Source organism: Schistocerca gregaria, chromosome 3 (assembly GCF_023897955.1).
Source record: "Schistocerca gregaria isolate iqSchGreg1 chromosome 3, iqSchGreg1.2, whole genome shotgun sequence".
Lineage (NCBI taxonomy): Eukaryota > Metazoa > Arthropoda > Insecta > Orthoptera > Acrididae > Schistocerca > Schistocerca gregaria.
This window is the reverse complement of record NC_064922.1, coordinates 696,832,422-696,855,478: the sequence shown is the minus strand read 5'-3', so window position 1 is coordinate 696,855,478 and position 23,057 is coordinate 696,832,422. Positions and strand designations below refer to the sequence as shown.

The 23,057-nt window shown below is 40.2% G+C and overlaps 1 protein-coding gene across 2 annotated transcripts in view; it reads right to left on the bottom strand.

Annotated features, from left to right (window-relative positions):
* Positions 1-23,057, bottom strand: part of LOC126354701 (venom carboxylesterase-6-like) — a 201,424-nt gene that overhangs the window by 26,867 nt on the left and 151,500 nt on the right. For both annotated transcript variants that reach the window (XM_050004519.1, XM_050004518.1), the window contains exons 2-5: positions 22,185-22,328; positions 16,115-16,259; positions 14,155-14,340; positions 10,037-10,230 (exon numbers count right to left, since the gene is read on the bottom strand). In XM_050004519.1, the coding sequence (XP_049860476.1) occupies positions 10,037-10,230; positions 14,155-14,340; positions 16,115-16,259; positions 22,185-22,328 (669 nt within the window). The remainder of the gene's footprint in view (positions 1-10,036; positions 10,231-14,154; positions 14,341-16,114; positions 16,260-22,184; positions 22,329-23,057) is intronic.

The following is a 23,057-nucleotide window of genomic DNA, read 5'->3' as shown; positions in this document are numbered from 1 at the left end:
TTGATTTTCACAAGCACATACCCTCGAATATAAATGTCTGTGGTTATCGGGCTATAGTGTAGCCGAGAAACTGCGCGTCTTGCGGCGGTACAGGCCATGTCCGCTCGCAGTGTATACAACGCCGAGTGGCCCAGCTACCTGCGGGCGAAACTGTGAGACCCCCAGCCATGTCAACGTTGCTTTTAACTTATGAACCGCAGCCGCTGGACAGCTCCGTACGCGACACGCTACGCAGGATGACGCTGCTAGCGTCGATAACGGACGTTAACGACTCGATAGGGACAACACAATCAAAGCGTCAAGGAAAAGAACCTAATACCAATGTTGAAATACAACAAATCCCAGAACCGACTACAGAAGTAGCAGACTAAAGAAAACGACAAGGAAACGGAGACACCACTTGCCAGCGAACAGGACCGCGCGTAAGAAACATACGAGGCAACGGAAGACGCTGAAATCTCCACAAGAGGCAGTCCTGCAAGTGCAAGGAAGTATAAAAAAAGGAGACTAGCTCACAGGGTTGCTGAAGAACTCGCACCGCCCTTGCGAGAAAAAGCAAAGCAGATTAGCAAACAAGCTACATGAAGAATCACATAGTAATCCGGTTCTGAGAAAAATAGTTCAAATGGCTCTGAGCACTATGGGACTCAACTGCTGTGGTCATCAGTCCCCTAGAACTTAGAACTACTTAAACCTAACTAACCTAAGGACATCATACACATCCATGCCCGAGGCAGGATTCGAACCTGCGACCGTAGCAGGCGCACGGTTCCGGACTGCGCGCCTAGAACCGCGAGACCACCGCTGCCGGCAATCCGGTTCTGAGTATGCTTGCATCTGACTCATTGCAAACCAAATCAAGTACAACATGCCCCATGTCACCTGACCATTTTTCATACGAAAGATTGAAGCTGATAGCAAAATGTGATGCTGAGAAGGTTCTCCCTGAGACTACAAATGCAGACAAAGACACATCTAGAGATAATCAACAGAAAAATTGGGCTGATGAATCTGACGAAATGAACCAAGATGAAGAAATGAATGAAACTGGAGGAACGGAAGAGATTTGTTGCCCGACAAGATAAACCGAACACGATGGATACAACATTGGCGGAACATAGTGTGGAAAGGGATATACGTCCGACAGCACTACTTATGACGAACATTGACTTCGATAGTGAATAAGACTATATGGACGCAGCACAAGCCTACAAAATCTCCAGGCTGAACGTTAATAAGAAACGTTCCTCCTTGCACTTACAACATCTGCAAGACCTCCTATACGCAGCTGACGCTGATGTACTACTGTTACAGGAAGTAACACATTAAGTGGGAAAAGATACGAGGGTACAACGCCATAACTAACCCTGGTATCGGTGCAGAACTGAGAACCGCCATTCTCACGAAAGAAGGCATCCGTGTCACACAAACAGTAAACCTTGCAAACATCAGAGGAACTGCAGTGACTGTTAATAAAGTTCGCATCGTCAACGTTTAGGCACCGTCTGGCAACAATAACAGGCATACTAGAGCGGATTTTTTAAATAGTAAAATCGTCCATCTCTTGTGTAAACATCAGGATTATGTAATCCTAGCCGGCAATTTTACATTACATCTACATCCATACTCCACAAGCCACCTGAAGGTGTGTGGCGGAGGGTACCTTGAGTACCTCTATCGGTTCTCCCTTCTATTCCAGTCTCGTATTGTTCGTGGAAAGAAGGATTGTCGGTATGCCTCTGTGTGGGCTCTAATCTCTCTGATTTTATTCCCATGGTCTCTTCGCGAGATATACGTAGGAGGGAGCAATATACTGCTTGACTCCTCGGTGAAGGTATGTTCTCGAAACTTCAACAAAAGCCCGTACCGAGCTACTGAGCGTCTCTCCTGCAGAATCTTCTACTGGAATTTATCTATCATCTCCGAAACGCTTTCACGATTACTAAATGATCCTGTAACGAAGCGCGCTGCTCTCCGTTGGATCTTCTCTATCTCTTCTAACAACCCTATCTGGTACGGATCCCACACTGCTGAACACTATTCAAGCAGTGGACGAACAAGTGTACTGTAACGTACTTCCTTTGTTTTTGGATTGCATTTCCTTAGGATTCTTCCAATGAATCTCAGTCTGCCATCTGCTTTACCGACGATCAAATTCATATGGTCATTCCATTTTAAATCACTCCTAATACGTACTCCCAGATAATTTATGGAATTAACTGCTTCCAGTTGCTGACCTGCCATATTGTAGCTAAATGATAAGGGATCTTTCTTTCTATGTATTTGTAGCACGTTACACTTGCCTACATTGAGATTCAATTGCCATTCCCTGCACCATGCGTCAATTCGCTGCAGATCCTCCTGCATTTCAGTACAATTTTCCATTGATACAAACTCTCCATACACCACAGCATCATCTGCAAAAAGCCTTGGTGAACTTCCGATGTCATCCACCAGGTCATTTATGTATATTGTGAATAGCAACGGTCCTACGACACTCCCCTCCGGCACTCCTGAAATCACTTTTAGTTCGAAAGTTTTCTCTCCATTGAGAATGACATGCTGCGTTCTGTTATCTAGGAACTTCAATCCAATCACACAATTGGTCTGATAGTCCATATGGTCTTACTTTGTTCATTAAACGACTGTGGGTAACTGTATTGAACGCCTTGCGGAAGTCAAGAAACACTGCATCTTCCTGGGAACCCGTGTCTATGGCCCTCTGAGTCTCGTGGACTAATAGCGGGAGCTGGGTTTCACACGTTTGTCTTTTTCGAAACCCATGCTGATTCCTACAGACTAGATTTCTAGTCTACAGAAAACTCATTATACTCGAACTGATAGACCTTAGAGATATAGGTCTATAGTTCTGCACACCTGTTCGACGTCCCTTCTTGAAAACGGGGATGACGTGAGCCCTTTTCCAATCCTTCGGAACGCTACTCTCTTCATAATTTTAATTCTGACCTTAGCCCGAAAACCGGACACCGAATTTCAACAAGTCCCTAGAGTGGTTAAAATTACTCTGAGCACTATGGGACTTAACATCTTAAGTCACCAGTCCACTAGAACTTAGAATTACTTAAACCTAACTAACCTAAGGACATCACACACATCCATGCCCGAGGCAGGATTCGAACCTGGACCAGAGCGGTCGCGCGGTTCGAGACTAACAAGTCCTTAGAACTGGAAAGAACAGTCCACCATTTGCATTTAGCCGACACCTGGGAACATACACATGGCGCACAGTCCGGTTTTACATATTTTACCAGCCACTCAGCTAGCAGGCTGGACAGGATTTACGTATCGTCCAACCTAAAGAACCATGTACTCCAGTCTGAGGTCTGGCCCACTATGTTTTCTGACCATGCCGCGTACATCACCACAATAAATTTATAAAAACAATAGACTTAACGAGCAAGGGGCTTATGGAAACTCGACGTTATACATCGACAAGATGAAGAATGTCATGTGGCATTTACTAATGTGTGAAAGGAATGCAAAAAACGATTCCCGCTATACAATTTTACCAAAGCTTGGTGGCTATAATGTGCTAAGCCTAAAATAAGAATGCTGGTGGACTACTCACGACAGAAAAGCTGCTGGATTAAACAGACGACTGAGTTTTATTTTAGCTGCCTTAGAGACCTGTACACTCTGGACACACGATTAATAGAGCACTATACACGGATTCAGAAAATTAAAGCAAAACTCTTAGCACTGAAGCGGCGACAGTCAGAAGGTTTTAAAATGAAAGCAAACATACAAAACATTGTAGAAGGGGAAGAAATTGCGATGTATCGTGTAATGGGTAAGAATTGGAGAGGAAACAGAGAAATATTGACAGGAGTTAAGTTACCTGATGAGACCAGTGAAATTCAAGACGCGGTTCATAAATATATCTCAGATATGATATCTAACAAACCTACAAACGACGGGGCGCGGCGAGACCTCCTTAGGAACGTATCAGGCAGAGTTAGTACAGAGCAAGTAGGAAATCTCACGGCTGAAATAGAGGAGAACGAACTGTAACATGTAATAGCACAGAGTTCTAAAAAATAAATCTCCAGAACCTGATTTGTTCTGGCCACAAATAAAAGCAAGCTATGCATGTTCAACGAACTCATGAACGGACATTTCCAAAGAAATTCCTGAAAGAACTATAGTTCTAAATCCTAAAATCTCACTTAGCAAAGGATTAAAAAACCCTTCTCCCAGTAACATTACTCAACAGTGATTACAAAAGTATGGCCCGCTTATTAGTAAGAAGAAGAAAATGGTTATTAACTCTATAACTGGCCCGTACCAAACATTTCTAGGGAGACAGAAACACCTATAAGAATATATGCAAATATAGGGATATATTATCAACCCAAAATGTCTGCCGAATAAAATGTGCATTATGGCCCGCTTATTAGCAAGAAGAAGAAAATGGTTATTAACTTTATAACTGGACCGTACCAAACATTTTTAGGCAAAGACAGAAACACCTATCAGAATACATGCGAATATAGGGATATAATATCAACCGCAAATCCTTAAATCTGACTTAGAAAAGTAATAGTAAACCTTCGCCCAGTAACATTACTCAACAGTGATTACAAAATTATGGCCCGCTTATTAGCAAGAAAAATAAAATGGTTATTAACTCTATAACTGGCCAATACCAAATATTTTTAGGCAAAGACAGAATTATCTATCAGAATATTTGCGAATATAGGGATATAATGCCAACCGCAAATGTCTGCCGAATAAAATGTGCATTAGTGTCATTAGACTTCGAAAAGGCGTTTGACAGAGTAGATCATAAGTATCTCCTAGGAATCATGGAACTGAGGATTATTCAGCAAATATTAAAGAAAACAGTGTCGCACGAATACTGATGAACGGACAACTAAGCACAGAGATTGAGATGACTGGATCCGTACGACAAGGTTGCCCAAAGTCAATGGCCCTTTTCACAATAGCAATAGAACCTCTCGCGACATTCACGCATCACCTACAAGGATGGCATATAAACGGCAGAGAAAATAGTGTGCAACGCCTATGCAGATGATGTGGGCGTCCTGGTCTTAGATGAAGATGAGCTGGCAAAAGCTCTTCAGATTGTTCACACATATGAACTTTCTTCTGGTGCCAAACTAAATAAAAGGGAGGCAGAGGAATACGCAATCAAATTTAGGGACAGTTGACAGAAGTACAAACTGAAATGATATTGAATTTAGGAGCAACATCCAAAACACTATTGCCATCAATTTCAAAAAGATTCTTGCACGCATACGAGCATCTCTACAGGGGAACAGTAAGATGCAACTCGACGAGATACAGACAACCACTCTAGTAAATGTGTATTTAACATAGAAACTGAACTATGTTGCACAAGCTTTGCCGATGCCATTAGAAACAGCCAGAAGAATTATGTCCGCGATAGGAACATTTTCAAAGTGAATTTCGATACACTAACACTCCCCACAAGGCAAGGAGGCTTAAATCTCGTTGATGTCAGTTGCAGGTCACGAGCGTTATACGTGTGTTGAATGTAAAAGCCATGGAAACAGCTGCTGGACAGCTTAACGGCCCACTTCCTGAACGAAACTGCTCGTGCAAGCTTGCAGCCGCCAATAGATGTGCAGCATATACCAGTTAGTCTTTACCACCCAAACATTTTTCTCGATGAAGACAGTCATATCTCATCGATGTTCTCAGAACAGCAATTGACGAAAGTAAAGGACATCTATACATATTTGATGAAAGGTAAGGAAGGAAATATCATTGACAGAAAATACCCTAACAACGAATGGTCTGCAATTTGGAAAGAAACATGCACTATCCGAACTTTCCCTCCAAGGTGAAACCAACTTGGTATAATGCAGTCACCAGGGAAATATCAACCAATTCCAAACTGCATGCTATACATCTCAGAAATTCGTCCATGAGCGCGTCATGCAACCTCCTTGATACTGAAGAACACCGATTTGTGTGTGAAAAAGTCAGAGAAATTTGGCTGATAGTTAAGCAGAAGTTAGCTACCTTCAACAGAACATCTCGAACCATCTTCACAGCCGCAGATTGTCTGACTCCAGACGCAGTGCCATATCCTAATACGAAAAGAAACGCTGTTAACTGGCTAAAAGGGCACATGCTGCATTATACCTTGAAGGCAGAAGATAAAAACAAAGAAGATTACTAGGTGTACTTAACGACTCAGCACCATCATCACATAGGGACAAAAGACTACAGAAAAAAAAAATTAGCATGCTTCTTAAATAGAATCACGGAATAAAATGCTACAGAGAACAATAATAGATAAAGATTGTTATGGACTTCTGAGATGATAGTGTTGCATGATTACTGGCGCAACAATGTGTTAGATCCTTTCACGAGACATTTCAGAAAAGAAATGAAGTCCGTGGCAAGATGCACAGGACTAAATAAATACTAATGAAGAAATTAGACGAAACATTTCTTTTATTTTTTTCCTTTGAAGATGAGAGACTTTACGTTCATTTTAATTTAATATAATTGTCTTTCCATTTGAAGAGCAAGATTAATTTCCTTTCATTAATATTAAGAAGAAATATTTATCTCCTTTATGTTAGCAAAAGTGGTTAAGGCTGTGAGGTAACGGGCGAGTTGTGGCGCCCTGGAAATATTATATGTTCGGAGTTGGGGCGGCTGTTCGAACAGTCGGGGCCCGGCAGCAAACACGTGGTGCCGAACGTTAGCCGGACGAGAGGGGCAGCCCCAGCGAGTGGTCCAGCCGAGTGGCTGGAAATTCCGTTGTGACGAGGGCGGTGCTCTGTGCCAATGAAAGAGTATGCCGAGAGCGCCATATTTTTTTTCCTTCACTGGGTGAGAGCCAATTTCTTTCGTAATGTTTGAAGAATAAGATAATGGAAATTTTTTAAGTTGGTAAACGATACGTTTGACGTCCTTGAATTGGTGAGTTTCTGTTGGCAAGCGACTAATTTCAGGTGCTTTTAGATTGTGTGTGGAAACACAAGAGGAAGTTCTTCGCAGATCCTACTCAATGTGTGCAAAAATGAGAGTAAGAAATCACAAAAACTTTGCTTCATTTTCATAGGAGGTTACTCACCTCGATACGGTGACTATTTGTTTGTTTCTCTGATGTGAAACATAGCTACGATTTGAAGTATGTGTAGACCTCAAGGTTAAGCCAAGACTGCCTGGAAAACTTATTTTCCTAGATAAGATTAATTGGCAGGGCTTATGAACATCCCTCACCAGTGGAGTTCAAATGGCGTTTGAGGATCCTAATTAGAACAAAAGTATTTCTGACATTCAGTTACGTAATTCTTCATAGTCGCAGAGGAAACTAATACAAGCTATCTGACAACGTTGTTTACAGAACTTGTGCCGGGTGCTGAGGAAGCGTTGTCAGTGATAGAAGGTGAGCAACAAATGACACACATTATACTCGATGATTTAAATGGTTCACCGTTGGTAGAAGTTTCAGAGTGTTCTCTAGAGTGTCTCCGCCACGCCACTGGATATATTGCTTCCAGATGCGCATTCACAGTCAAATTACATGGCCAAGCCAGTGGCAAGGTAGTGGAAGAGTCAGAAGAACCAACTTTTGGGTGGATTGAGAAACTCTCATGGTAGCTCAATCGTCCCTTCAGATGAGTGGTATGAAGTTGTTAAGCAGTTGCTATTTTTAAACTTTCATGAAAATAGTCTGTGTCAAGTGACAAATGTTGTTAGAAACCTGGCGATATATGTAGCTGGGAAATACCCCGCCATTTCTCAAGAGGTCATCACAATCTGTTCTACGACCAGAGCCTTTGTTCGAATAAGACATCTCAACACATCAGCAAAGACACAGTGGGCCAAACAACAGCAAAAGGAAACAGTACGTATGTGGAGAGCTTTTGCGGTTCATTCGAGATCTGATTAAATAAAATAAATTATTCTTCAAATGGCTGAAAATGGGGTGATTAATCGTCTAACTTACGTATCATCATGCGTAGTAATGTGTCAAGTAACTGGACTCTTAGCGTTTCCTTACTATTTAATATCTGCATGACAAAAGGTTCATTCACTGTTTCCGATTGTGACGCAAAAACATGTTTACTAAACTGGAGGCTGTTGTGATTGTTGCGTTTACATACGATTGAAAATTGTATAATATTTGGAAACGGACTAGAGGATGCCAGGTTACTAGTTATCTAACAGAAAGTATTAAATAATAGAATATACATGTTAAGGGGGGCACAATCAATAGTTTTTTCATTACAAGAAAGACAACGAAAGAGTTTCGTAGTGTTAGTAAGTAGTTACATTCTGTATAGGAAAACTTCTATCGAACACATTACTGGTTACATTGCCCTTCAGTTTTCGTAGATTAACGCTAGTATGAGCGCAATGGCATCATATGCGAACGTGAGAATACGTCTAGCGCTGTTGACGTTTCTCGACAATGACGTCACGCGAGAGCGCGCTACCGCTGCCGAACGCACTGGACGAACCCTCTGCGTAGGAACCTTGGGCAGAACTGACGAACGGTGAGTCATCCCAACTCAGCGGTCATCGCCCTAGCACGCCCTCCGTCACACCCAAATTCTCAACCTACCCAAAGACTACTATTCGGGAGGACGACGGTTCAATCCCGTCTCCGGCCATCCTGATTTAGGTTTTCCGTGATTTCCCTAAATCGTTTCAGTCAAATGCCGGGATGGTTCTTTTGAAAGGGCACGGCCGATTTCCTTTCCAATCCTTCCCTAACCCGAGCTTGGGCTCCGTCTCTAATTACCTCGTTGTCGATGAGACGTTAAACACTAACCACCACCACCACCACCACCACTACTAACGCGCTGCGCCTCGCCCACTATCCTCACTGCTGGCGGCCTTTCGGGGATTCCCGTAACAGTTCGAGCCTGGTTGCAGCCGCACTGATGAGAGCTTTGGTGATCCTTGTCTTAATTGTATACCCCGGTCCAGTCCCAATTTTCAACATTCGCCGTTAATCTAAAACAATAACCACACGCAGCCGATGTCTGTAATTCCTTTGTGTCACAGTGGCCACTGGATCAAAATGTCCTAAAGAACAGACATGACACAAATTTTCGAACCATTAGGTCGGTATTTCAAGATAGATTTTGTACTGAATCGAATTAATTTATAATTTTAAAGGCGTCTGGGTCATTACACCTCTGAAAATATGCACACGTGGTTTTAGTACCTCGTCCCCGTACTTTTGTTTGTAGCTACTTTGTGCTGTGGAGAGAGCGTTTCTCCATTTATTAGTCATTCAGTTTCGAAGCTACAGACTCCATAAAAACAATCAGTCTAAATTGCTAGGCGTTGCGAAATGGCCTAATTACAGTCACCATCTCATACACATTTCATTGAGAAACTGGAATTTCTGGTTAGCGAATGTTGTTGTGCCGTTATTATATAGCTATTGTTGTGGACTTGAGAGACTTTGTATTGGTCTCACACAAACTTTTCCAGTGCTTAACAACAGTACACTAAGTGCACAGCCACACAAAGTATTGGCGTTATGTGCGTATTGTACACTAGGAGTACAAGTTTATTGCCAGTATGGGTAGTCCAACACTAATTTCTGTGGTAGTAAACTTTCGGTTATATCTGCCTACCTTGCCTCACTTTTCCTTTTTGGGGATTCTGCTTCAGTTTTGACGTTAGCACAGTAGTGAAAGCGTCCTTGCACTCATGTCAGTATTGCCCCTGACCCTGCATTGAATTTTAACGGAAGAAGAAAGAATGTAGTAGAAACAAAACAGTGCAATCAATTCTTTCGTATTAGAGTCAGTAGCCACAGAAATAGTGTAGAACGATTCGCGTAGTTGCGTTTACAGTTTCATTAAGTAAAATACCATTGTCCTTAAGTTTTTCCCAATATAGGACCATCTGATTCATTGTCCTAATGGTCAATTATTTCTAGTAGTGCTACAAGAATGTGTTTAATAGCATTGCTCGTAAGAACTAAATGGAAAATGTGGCTGCGATGAGTCATTTGAAAATTATGAGAAAGAACAGTAACGGCACTAACAGTAAAATGGTATGTCGTGTTGACGATCTTGTAGTCGTCCACGCTCCTCAGGCAGTCGACGAGGGCGGCGCTGGGCTCTGTGGGGCATCCCACCAGGGCTGCCACCTTCTGCGCCTTCTGCAGACCTCCAGGCCGTGGTATGCCCCAAGACGCCAGGGAAACGCCACTCTGCGAGATCGCCCGGTGGAAAAGACCTGATGGATAAAGAGCACACTCCAAAATACACTAGTCATTCCAGCAGCCTCCGACGAGAAATGCATATAGAGTGTCTTAGCAATTCCTCTCACCCATTAGTTTATTCTGCTTAAACACCCAAAAATTCATTTACTGTTCGAGTTACTGGTAACAACCACCATTGTTGTGTGGTCAATATTTACAAATTTGAGGTACTGAGACACTGAAATTGAAATTTTGCTTTGGATTTAGGTAACGATATTCGATAGTCCTTGAAAGCAGGAATGCAGTGTGAAATAAGTCTTTTTAAAATTCGTAGTAAAGTTCTGAAATAAAAAATAAAAATTGGCCAGATGCGATTAGGACTTGCGCTCTGAGGGTTCCGTACATGCTCAATTATTTGTATAAACATTTCATCGCTCCTGCAAATCAAGATCTGGAAGATTTTTCCTGTTATCAACATAGGCACTGGCATGATATCAGTTGCTGGAATTCCACGTCTTTCGACAATCTTTTAATATTACGTCTAAAGTCGGATAACAAACGGCAGAAGATATATTTTATTCTCGTGTGCTGTAATTAGAAATTAACAATTTTCGGATTTTTTCTTGATTTTTTTTCTGCAAAAGCCAGCTTCTTGCCATATTTCGCGATATTAGGAAACGGGGAGCGCCCTATAAGTTTTCATGAGTGAATTTGCGAGTTATAGAATATGTGACTTAAATGCCCATACTTTTAAGGCTTCTACGTAGAATCTTAGGTATTAAAAGAACCTTCCGTTGGTACTTGGTAAAACATATAATAAATGAAAAGCACCAGTCTGCTTTTGTTCTACAATATTACTTTTATTGTTTACCGGTTTTCGGCTTACAAGGTCATCTTCAGACATTTACTGAGTATTATCACCAAAGAAGTTAGAATGTATGCAAATAACATTGGAAGAGACGTAACGCGTCTAGACTGAAGTAGAAACATACAGTGAGTAACATCTTTGGTAGTGTGGTGGTAATGCAATAAAAAAGTAAAAACTGAACAGTACATGTATAACAGTGGAGTAGTGCTCCATTGTTATTTATGTACTGTTCAGCAAAGGAAATGCAAGGTAGAATTATTGTAGCCAACATTATGAAGGGGTGTGTAATAGATGAAAAACGATAAAGGTTCCACAAAAGTGACCAGGGAATAATTAGAACAGTCAATAATGAATTAGATGAAGAAAAATCACAAATTCTCAATGTAGACAAACTCAGTTCTTCTGTTACCCTTACTAAAGACGAGTACATAGAGAAGAGAGAAAGGTTTTTTGAAGATAATCAAATATTCTATATTCCTAAGGATCCCGCCTGATAAATATCAAGACTAAACTAAACAAGCTGTTCACAAATATTTTTCCATATTTTCAGATTTTCGAAAGAAACCAGTGCTTCTAAACTTAGAATTGAGCACAAAATATATATAAGTGAGATTCCTTTTAGGCCTGCTGTTAATCACATTAACTACCAAAGTTAACATTTAAGTAAAAAATTGATTCAGATCACAATATTAATCTGTTCATTTATAAACATCCATGTGCTAAAAATGCAAGGGATCTAGAACTGCTTATCCCAGATACTGTAATTCCAGTTGAGGCCAAATTGCTGTCATTAACTGTGACTAATATATACCGGTATACAAATTTACCAGTTGAGGAAAAAATCTAAATTTTGAAAAAATACTCTAATGACATATAATAAACTGAATAGCCACCAAATTGTGGAGCTGTGTAATCTTCTTAATACAGTTTCCTCTCGAAATTATTTTTCATGCAGTTTGGTTCAAGTGGTTCAAAAATGGCTCTGAGCACTATTGAACATCTGAGGTCATCCGTCCCCCAGAACTTAGAACAACTTAAGCCTATCTAATCTAAGGACATCACGCACATCCACACCCAACACAGGATTCGAACCTGCGACCGCATCGGTCGCGCGGTCCCAGACTGAAGCGCCTAGAACCGCTCGGCCACATCGGCGGCATGTAATTGAGTCTTCTATAAACAACCCTTTGGCTCAATAATAGATAACTACCTAGTGAGGACTGTATGAAACATTTCCATGGATTATCTTAAGAAAAGAAATGTCAGCTGAGTTACAGGCAGTGAGTAGTAACATCATATATTAAAAAAAGGTATGTCGATGACACCCACTGTTCAACGGAAGCAGATCAGTGAGTCAAAGTTTACATGACAAGTTTAATGAATTGCGTCCTAATATCAGTTTCACAATTGAAATGTAAAAGAGAAACCCTGCCAATTTTCTTTGTATGAGGATAACCAGACTTAACAGGAAGCATTAATAACACATATTATGGAACCTACTACTACAGATGTTGTTTTATATGAATCTTCATGACACACTTATACCGTTCAAGGGAAGCAGAGCAGTCACTCAAAGTTTACATGACTAGTTTGATGAACTGCATGTTAATATCATCTCCACAATTGAAATATAAAAGAGTAACTCAATCATTTTTCTTTGTATGAGGATATCCAGACTTAACAGGGAGCTCTCATAAAACATATTAGGAAACTTACTACTACAGATGTTGTCATATGTGAGTCTTCGTGTCATACATTTTCCCATGCCATGCTCCATAAGTTGTTTAGATCTTCCATACATAACAAGCACACAGAGAACTCAACATCTTACAGCAAATGGCTACTAGCAATGGGTATGAACCTACAGTAATGGATAAACTACACAAGAAAACAAGGATACCCGATGACAGTCTGATGATATAATGAAAGTGATCATCGTCAATAAAAATTACTGATTCGGCCGTCCATTTCATAATGTAATTTATAAAACAATTACAGTGAAATGTAGTCGAATTATAACAGGCGATGTCAAGGTAATAGAGATTTAGAGAAGAGACAGTAAAAGTAGTAGATGAGATTTACTATTTGAAAAGTAAAATAAATGATGAAGGCAGAAACTTTGAGGTTATAAACTGGGGCTGATGATAGCACGAAAATAAGAAATTTGTTAAGATCTAATAAAAATGTAAGTGATAGGAAGTGTCTTCTTTACGTATAAAAATGTCTGGAGAGTAACCTTGTACGGAGGTGACAACACTGTGCCGTCCTCTTAGATAAATTATTCAATTACTGTGCTGATAAATCTCTTACATTATTTGATTTTCAAACAGCTGAGCAACACTAACCGTACTCAGGCATTTCGCTCTTTACCTATTCTGATCAACACTAAACTGACACACAATATTTTTTAGTGCAACGCAATCTGACTTTCAATAATCCCTACAAAAGAATGGCTTGACTAACATCAACCTATACCTTTCACAAATCACTTACTTCACAAAAATCTTCGTTACTCGAACTAGTGCAATACAGCGAGCGCCACTACTGCCAGCTAAATAAAAGATTCAAACTACTGAAGGCACTAACTACTGATAGGCATAGTTGCCAAATGAAATATTTTGATAGAGAACAAACAATGCATTTACCTTAATAGTGTTCAAAAGTCATAATATGTATAGCAGTTCATGACATCCATTCTTACAAATGTACTGTTTCTGATGGACACACGTCCAGATCATCCGCTCTCAAAAATCCGCCATCTCACTTCCCCACATCCACCACCAATGCTGGCGGCTCACGTCCAACTGCGCAACGCTACGCGCTGTTAACAGCCAACTGCCCAACACTACAATACCCAACAACAATGCAAACCAGCCACAGCCTGCACACAGCACAGCCAGTGATTTTCATACAGATCGCTGCGTGGCGTTACCAATAAAAAACCTAAACAGCCTACTTACAACACTTTTAATTAAAGTCAAGAAATTATTCGCTAAACTACCACACAACAGTTGAATCCCGATGTTTCTTCATCTGTACTGTGGCGATGACATTCCGGTACTCGGTTCTGGTTTCCTGTTTGCAGACTCACCTCTGGATAGCGGGGACAGCATGTGGTAGTGCACGCTGGCACCACCCGCACTCTCGCCAAAGATGGTCACACTGCCGGGGTCGCCGCCGAACGCCTCGATGTTCTCTCTGACCCACCTGAGAGCCGCCACCTGGTCCTTGAGGCCAAAATTTCCTGGGGATGCAGCGTCTTCCGTACTCAGGAAACCTTCGAAATAAAACGATTCTTTTCAGCTAGAGTTACTACAACGCTATTTACCAGAATGAATTTACAGAAGAAACAATCATTTATCCAATTAAGACACTGTTAAGTGCAGTTAATTGCTTCCCAGTAAACGTATCTGTTTTTCAGTTACGACAAGAATACATGGTCCTATTTACAATAAATTATCTGTGTAATGTATGATGTCTTCATAAACTCGAGTCGTCTGAACTGAACTGTTATTTTTTCTGTTGTGTCGTGATTCCAACAATAAAAACCCACTTGTGCGTAATATTTATTTTAATTTTTCCTGTTACTGTTGTGTAGTGTCAAATGCAGTTGTCAAAGATCTCTGGGCGTCGAGCTGCTTCACTATTCGAATAATTCAGTATTTTGATTTATATATCTTAGTCATCAATGTGATCTTATAACATAAAATTTTTGTGTATGGTCTGTGCAAAGCGTTTCAGTCAGTGTTTCTATGCTGGTTGAGTACTGTACCGATCTGGCTCGTCTTCAGTTTGTATTTCTAAAGGTTACAGATGTTTTTTCCCACGCACTTAGGTCTTCTAAACAATGTGATATTAGGATGCAATAACAATCTTAGGAAATGGAGCAATATTTAGTATGATGTCACCTGTAATGTATAAATTCGATGAAAAGTATGTGATTCCATCTCTCTAACACAAAAATTTACTAGGAAGCAGTTGCAAATAAATGTGGGAAAATAATTTGTGGATATGGTCGCACATTAAAGACACGCTGCTCATCCTGAAACCAAACTAGTCCACTCTGAGTCAATCATCAGTTTTCTCTTCTTTTCATTTGCGATATCTTTTTGTGTGGAATGTAATGGGGCGCAAAACTGTTACTTTTAAGATAAAATCTCAGTATCTTACAAACAGAAACCATTTTTAGATACATGAGAACCAGGTGTGTAAGGTGACTTCCCTCTACAACATGCAGTTAAACTTGTTCGTGAAGTGTACCGATTAAGGACATGGCAAACTATTGCGCAAGACACAAGAAAACTTTTACTTGTTTGTGATGGACGGAAGGGTTATTGTGGTGTCTCAATAGATGAACTGCATGAGTGCATATTCAAAACATATTTCCAGTATTCACTTGATGTGATTTTACTCAATGAGGGGAAAGCAAAATCAAGATGGCCAGAAAAAGATTGGAACGATATAGCCACTTGAGATGAATATCGTTCTTAAACCTCAGTGGTACCTTTTTCATTATGTTTAATTTAGCTGTTACACCACCAGGGAATATGTATGAGATTTGTTTAAGAGTAATTGGTGGACACGTTCTCACAAGAAGATTGGACCGGTGTATTGTCCGAACCGGTACAGGGAGCGGAGCCAGAGTATTTTCCATTTGACATCAGGGGATCTAAGGTTATGGAAATAATGAGATCAGATTGTCATCTATCACAGATGCATAAAGTTTACGAAATCTTGACATGACATCTTCCACTAATGTTTTCCATTGACTTTAGGCTCTGAGTGTAGTGTTACCTAATGTCATGTTGCAGCATGGAAGATTATGACTGTATGGCTCCGAGCTCAAAGTAGTTATCGTGTAAGACTAACTGAACATCGTTGTTTGTTGGGACAGTGTAACATACAACGTCGTTCAGATGCTTCTGAAGAGTGGAGCAATGATAATAATAACTTAAATATAATTAACCATGGAATACTACGTTCCATTTCTTGTAACTGCTTTGTGTCAGGTAGAAAATAATATGAATCTACCGCTCCTTGCTTTTACTTACCCAGAGGACCAAGACGATAGTTAATAGTGACAAGAACGATGTCGTGGTTCATTAGAAAGTCTGGCTCATAACCGATTCCACTACCATCAATCCAGCCACCTCCATGAATCCAGAACATGACTGGAAGCGCCTCCGCACGTTTCAGCTGCAAAAGAAATGATAACGCATATACTACTTCTGGTTGCCTCGTAAACACGATACATAGACCTAATCCTCCGGAAAAATATTTGTTATGAGACCGAAACCACGCTGTTTTCAAAATGGCCTAAACAGATGAATAAATAAGTTATTTTCTAATAAATAACTAATATAAAAAGATTAAAACCTATGGAATGAAAACAGAAAAATCTAGGAAAGGTTTTATTGTGGGTATAGATCTCCTAAAGTAGTCAGTTAATCGAATAAAGAAATAAGAGTCTTCATTATACATTTAAAATCTTCTTTTCATCATTTGCTGCTACGCAGTTTTAATTTTTAATTAAGTCTTCATTAAATTTCTTTGCCTACACTTCAGATAGCGTACAGAATTCAAAATAGTGCAGTCAGAACTTTAAACGCATCACAATTACGTGGAAATCACCTTTTCATGAGTTGCTTTTTTTAAACAATAATGACAAGTAAAATACGAAAGAACACATATTACAGTTTAAAGTTTCGACTACGAAGAGGTTCTGAGGATTGTCCTGTTACTCAGATTTACGTTTCCTGTCGTTTCCCCATCTCCGATCGATGCTTAAGTCGGTGTTGGGTCCCGTGTAAAGAAACCCTGGGTTTCTCTCTTTTTCTATCCAGAACTTGAGCTCCACGGTTAATGATTTCATTGCCGATGGGGTGTCAATTCATATAGAATTAAAAGGTGTATGTGTTGTTACCAGTAGCAAAAATACGGGAAAGTGATTAATACAAATAATTTCATGGACTCTTACATTTGGTCACTGACAGTGTCAGAAAACACCAGGCCGGCCGTCCTGTCCGAGCGGTTCTAGGCGCCTCCGTCTGGAACCGCGCGACCGCTACGGTCGCAGGGTCGAATCCTGCCTCGTGCATGGATGTGTGTGATGTCCTTAGGTTAGTTAGGTTGAAGTAGTTCTAAGTTCTAGGGAAATGATGACCTCAGATGTTAAGTCCCATAGTGCTCAGAGCCATTTGAACAGAAAACACAGACTCTGCCGACAGCCAAGGTAACGGGACGAGCTTGAAAAATATTTAACCCTAGTATTAAGTAAATTATGGAAGTACGCAGGAAGCGTTCGCAAATGCGAAAAGGAACCATCGTTGGCTGTATATTGGAATGATGACAGTGAGAGTATTTGCCGTACCACGTCTCGAACCCAGATATCCTGCTTTACGGAAGCTGTCGCCTTAGCCGCTATTATTTTTTTCGAAACTTTATTTAACAGCGCAACCTTACACACTTACATCACAGCAATATATGAACGAAATAATCAGCTTATGGATTGTTGTGCACATTGCAACACTTCACCATGGATAGTCCTGGGGATACTCCTTTATGTTTATTTCATCGGGGTCTGCGAGTGTAAAATGTCATCCACTTTTAATGTATGTCCATTGGCGATGACTTGTCAGATTTGTTGGGATCTGTTGGAACTTTTATGTAGTTATCTTTTTTCTATTCGGTTTCAGTGAGTTACTTTTTTTGTTACATAATGATAAATTTTAATAAATTTGGTAACTTTCCATTGTTCTATGTTGTCATGCTATGTAATAAGAGCCAGAGATCTTTACAGAATGAAATTTTCACACTGCAGAGAAGTGTGCGCTGACCTTCTCGGTAGATTAAATTGGAGTGCCGTACCGAGACTCGAACTCTGGACCTTTTCCTTTAGCGGGCAAGTACTCATCCATCTGATCTACCCAAGCAAGACTCACGCTCCGTCCTTACAGCTTTACTTCCGTCAGTACCTCGTCACCTACCTTCCAAACTTCACAGAGGCTCTCCTGCGAACCTTGCAAGAGTAGCACTTCTGGAAGAAAGGATATTGCGGACACATGGCTTAGTAACAGCCTGGCGCATGCTTCCAGAACGAAATTTTCACTCTGCAGAGGAGTGTGCGTTGACACGAAACTTCCGGGCAGATAAAACTGTGCGATCGACCGAGACTCGAACTCGGGACCATTAATTTTGGTTTCCATCAATTTAAGATATATTTCCTATGTCTCCGTCATATTAATTTCCGGAATGTTTATCTGTATATAATTGAATACAATTAAAAATGGAGTGTGCGTTGACACGAAACTGCCGGGCAGATAAAACTGTGCGATCGACCGAGACTCGAACTCGGGACCATTAATTTTGGTTTCCATCAATTTAAGATATATTTCCTATGTTTCCGTCATATTAATTTCCGGAATGTTTATCTGTAAATAATTGGATACAATTAAAAATTGTTTAAGATGATGTAATCCGGTAGTGAGATGTTGCACGTTAATTGGCGGTCCACACTAAATGGAGTAATTTCGTTGAGCAATAGAGATGTTACAGTGTTGAACGATCTTTTCTATAATTTATACTTTGTACATGTAAATATTGCTTTAGAATTTATGGTAATATCAACGAGTTTTTTCCACGGCTTTCTGCAGAGAGAGTCAGAGTGCCAACTTACAGTATGTTTCTACGGGTTACAAAGTGAGTTAAGGCCGACGTAATTCTGGTACCTGTGTCTCGAGGAATCGGTATCACTTAAGGAACGTAGTTGGTTTTTGCCATGATTTATATCTTCGGGGATAGCCTCTGAAATTCGTCGAGTCTTATCACGCTTGATACCCATGTCATCAGTGTTTGCCCTACATACGCTATTTTGAGCATTTATGTTTATTATTCTTAGCTGTTGTACCTGAGTGACTAACAGAGGTTCAAATACGGTGGCAAACTGGGCAAATGTCGTCGGAGATCATTGTGTTACCGAGCAACAGAAGTTAAATGTTCTCTTTAGATGGCTGTTTATTAGGATTCTGGATGAACCTTAGCTTGATATTCTGAGTATTAATGTGCTAAATCGTTGCGGAAAATTCATTACCTTCATCGTTTCGAATGGGTAATGTTGGTTTACTCCACCAAAGGCTTTTAAAGCATGGAGACATTACAGAAGATTTTAATCTGAGAACATCTACTATGGCTGTTGTATCTCTATAGTCACCACAATCTGTACAATAGTTCTATACTGGCCCACGCTTGTTTTATAAGGAGCGGTAACTAATTATACACATTACATTCTTGAGCCTCGGATGTAGTACACGTTCCATAATCTTACAGTCACTGCTCAGCAAAGTTAAGGATCTATGGTTTTCCATGGATACATTGTGTTGGTTTTTTGGAAGTAAAACCGTAATTCCTTTTACAAAAGTGAATTGGGATTTCTGAGGCAGTGTTCACTAGTTCATTGTATATCCATAATAATTTAATTTTAATTTGTTGTTGGAAGATATAATAAATCTCTTCTGGTATTCCATATGAGCCCGGTGATTTATTTTAGGGACTATGTTATATAAATGCTTACAAAACTTCTTCATCAGTCTTCATCGGAGTCAGTGTTGTTGATCTCTGTTCTGAAAATGTTTGATGCATCTTTCCTTTTAATTTTTGTCAATATTTTCCTTTGCGCAGCCGTTCTTTCGCACATAGCGTGATATATTGAGGTTTCTTCAAGGTGTACATACTCCGGCATCCTCGTCCAACTTCTGTATCGTTCTAAATGTTTCAGTGTCTCATGTTTGGAATTTATTTTTTGTATCTTCACGCATTTCGAGACAACTGAGATATCTACTCTCCAAAGGTCTCGAATACATTCGAAGTAAAATTCACTCGTTTTTCTGCACCAGAATTTTTTTCACGTGAGTAATTCATTAACATTATTAGTAGTTGGGGTCTGGCGCATTTGCGGCACCAGGCTATTGCTCAACTATACGATGCAAATTTTCGTTCACATTATTCCCACACCCGGCAGAATCTTTCTTTCTATTCGTCATCTCGTAAATGTGTGACGTTCATCTTCCATGCTCATTTTGCACGAATCAGATGCGACCCAGACTTCAATACGTCCATGTGACACAATCTGCAATGTTCCTTTGGACATGCATGCATGTCCGAAGAAAGATTCCATTGTACTTCTTAATAATACAGGGACTGCTGTTTCATAAATAATGGAAAGTTGAAAGATGATTGGAATATAGGAATATTTAAGTGTCATGCACAGAAAACAACTTGAAGCCAATATTGCGCAAGAATGAAAGATGGTAGCTGTAGTTGAGATGCGATTCCACGAGAGTAGTTCGATGGAGCCCTGAAATACCCATGAATAATGTAGACGCCCAATAGGCGGTATTCCCTCGTAATTATTAAGACCTTTCGTAGCACATACCGCGACAAAACCATTCCGTAAGGAATGCAAGGTATATGAGACCGGAGAAATACACTCCGATTTCAAGAAGAATGTAATAATTACAATTCTAAAGACGGGTGGTAGTGACTGTTGTTAATATTAAAGAAATATTAGATTAATAAGTCACAGTTGGAAAGTACTAACACGAATTATGAAAAGGAAAAACAAAAATTGTTAGAAGTCGACCTCAGGGAACATCAGTTTGAGTTCAGGGGAATTTATGAGTATGCGAGGCAGTACTTACAAGCTACCGATTAAAGAAAGGACAATATACGTTAATGCATTTGCAGATTTTGGCAACAGTTCTTGAAATGTCACTAGAATATACTTGCAATTCCGAAGATAGTAGTGATGGAATATGATATTCTGACGTCTTCCACAGACGGCCCCTGACATGCAGACTACGCTCAAGACGCTCCTGTGCACCATATAACATACACAAGCACTTGCAGGCGCAACCAAGAGGAAACCAATTCTTCAAAACAAATAGAACCATTTTCTGCATTGGTCGCCTCACAGATACAGGGAAACTTGGAGCACTCCGCCGACCTCCACCGGCTTTATAAGGCCAGCGCGGCAGCAGCACAGCCAGTTCTGTACCGAGCTAGGACCAGCTCCGACGGACCTTACCGACGCTCGTGATGAATGGTCATCTACACGTTATTTGTTTTCTTTGTGTATATATAGTGATTGTTCGAGAAGTGTAGTTCAGTTTAAATAAACGACATTATTCTGAGGATTCTACAATACTGAGTATTCTTCAGATATACTTTTCCAACTTGAACAAAAACCAGACTGCTGTTATGAGAATTATAGGACTTCAAAGGCAAGCAAATGTTCACTAGGGCATGACAAGAGGTTTGTTATTCTATGTTTACAGTGGACCAGAAACCAAACAGTCGTTGAAAGGACGCAATCCCGTGATCATTCGGTCAGCAGTTCTCGTCTGCTGTGAGTTTTCTGTCGGATAATTAGTAAGTGAGTGTTCCAATTTACTTCACGCTCGAGAGTGTGTGAGGTATTTTAGTGTTAGTTAAATTGATAGCTCTTATAGATGGAAGTCATGGGTCAGAGGTTGCAATTATTTCACCTAGAAACTCTGAGAACATGGAAGATGTTTGCGCAGCAGATGGGTCGAGACACAAGCTTACGGTGTGCAGGAAGCTCTACCGGCCATTAGTAGCCTCTGGAGAAGATGTGAGCTTTCCCATGCTGTGTTATATTGTGTGATTCAACATCTGCTTGCCGCTACTACAGTTCTCTTTTATCAGTTGGTTCAATGCGTGTATCGCTGTTGCAGTCAGAAAGACGCAGTAAAAAAATCTATTTTCAGACTATTGGTTGCTGCGTCCAAGCGAACTAATTCACATACTGATATACCATTCTATGAGATGGCACTTTTTTATGTCGTTCCAATTTGTATGACAACTATTCATCGAAGATGTTTGACGAAAAACTAACAATTTTTGGTCGCGCAAGGTAGAACGCTGCTGTACCTACGTAGACGCCATTTCTTTGCAGTTGTAATCAGTTTTAGCTGTTACACTGTTTAACACACCCACTGAGATCGATCTGATCCGAGAGATTCTTTCTGGGCGTTACAGTTTTAATAAACATTAATGCTGCGGTATCCTACAACGATATAGACTACATACTGAAAGAAAACGTACCTGTGGAGTGAAGACGTTAAGGTAAAGGCAGTCCTCAGCGCCGGAGACAGACGATCCCGGCATCAGCACTGCGTGCTGGGTGCATACAGGCCCAGGAGTCGTAGCATCGAGAATGTGTGTCCACGCATCCGGAGGCTGAGGACTCTGAAACAAACAGTGAAACTCATCTTGTTACACAAAACAACGATGCGAAAACATTTTCAACGAACGTCACATATTACTGTGATTTTTACTACGTTTAGTAGTAATATGAAACGAAGACGCCCAAATAGCCACCACTGCTTACAGACAACATCCAAAGTTTAACCAACTGCATATTAATTATTTCTGTGATGCAAGTTTCATGTACAGTTTCATTTAGTAATTTGAATTAAATAGATTAGTAGGGCAAGTGATCAACATTCAGACCATGTACTGCCGTGCAAGAATATCTATGAAGCCAAGCGAGAAAAGATTTTGTGTAACGACATTGTGAATTCGAAAAGAAATTAGTTACCTTCTCTTCACAATAGGCTGGGCCTACGGAATAGGCTAAAAAAGCTTTAACAGAAGACAGGCAATGTTTGAAGTACATCTACGAGAAGTTTCTTCATCCTTCATAGGTGAATTTAAAAAAAAAGGTGCGTCTGTCAAATATCAAATTAGAAAAATATTTTTCAGTTATAGCTTCGAACAAAAAATAAAAACCGGAGTCAGACGGAGGTTTTTACAAACTTGTCTGGCAGTAAGAGAACCCATATTACATATTTATTCTAGGCAACTTGCTATAAATACCCAGGAAGTTGCGCTGTTTGATAAGCTCCTGTTTCACTTTGTGAACATTCACCTCTCTTTCTTGCCTGATAATTTGAGAGATGTCCATAAAGAACAAGA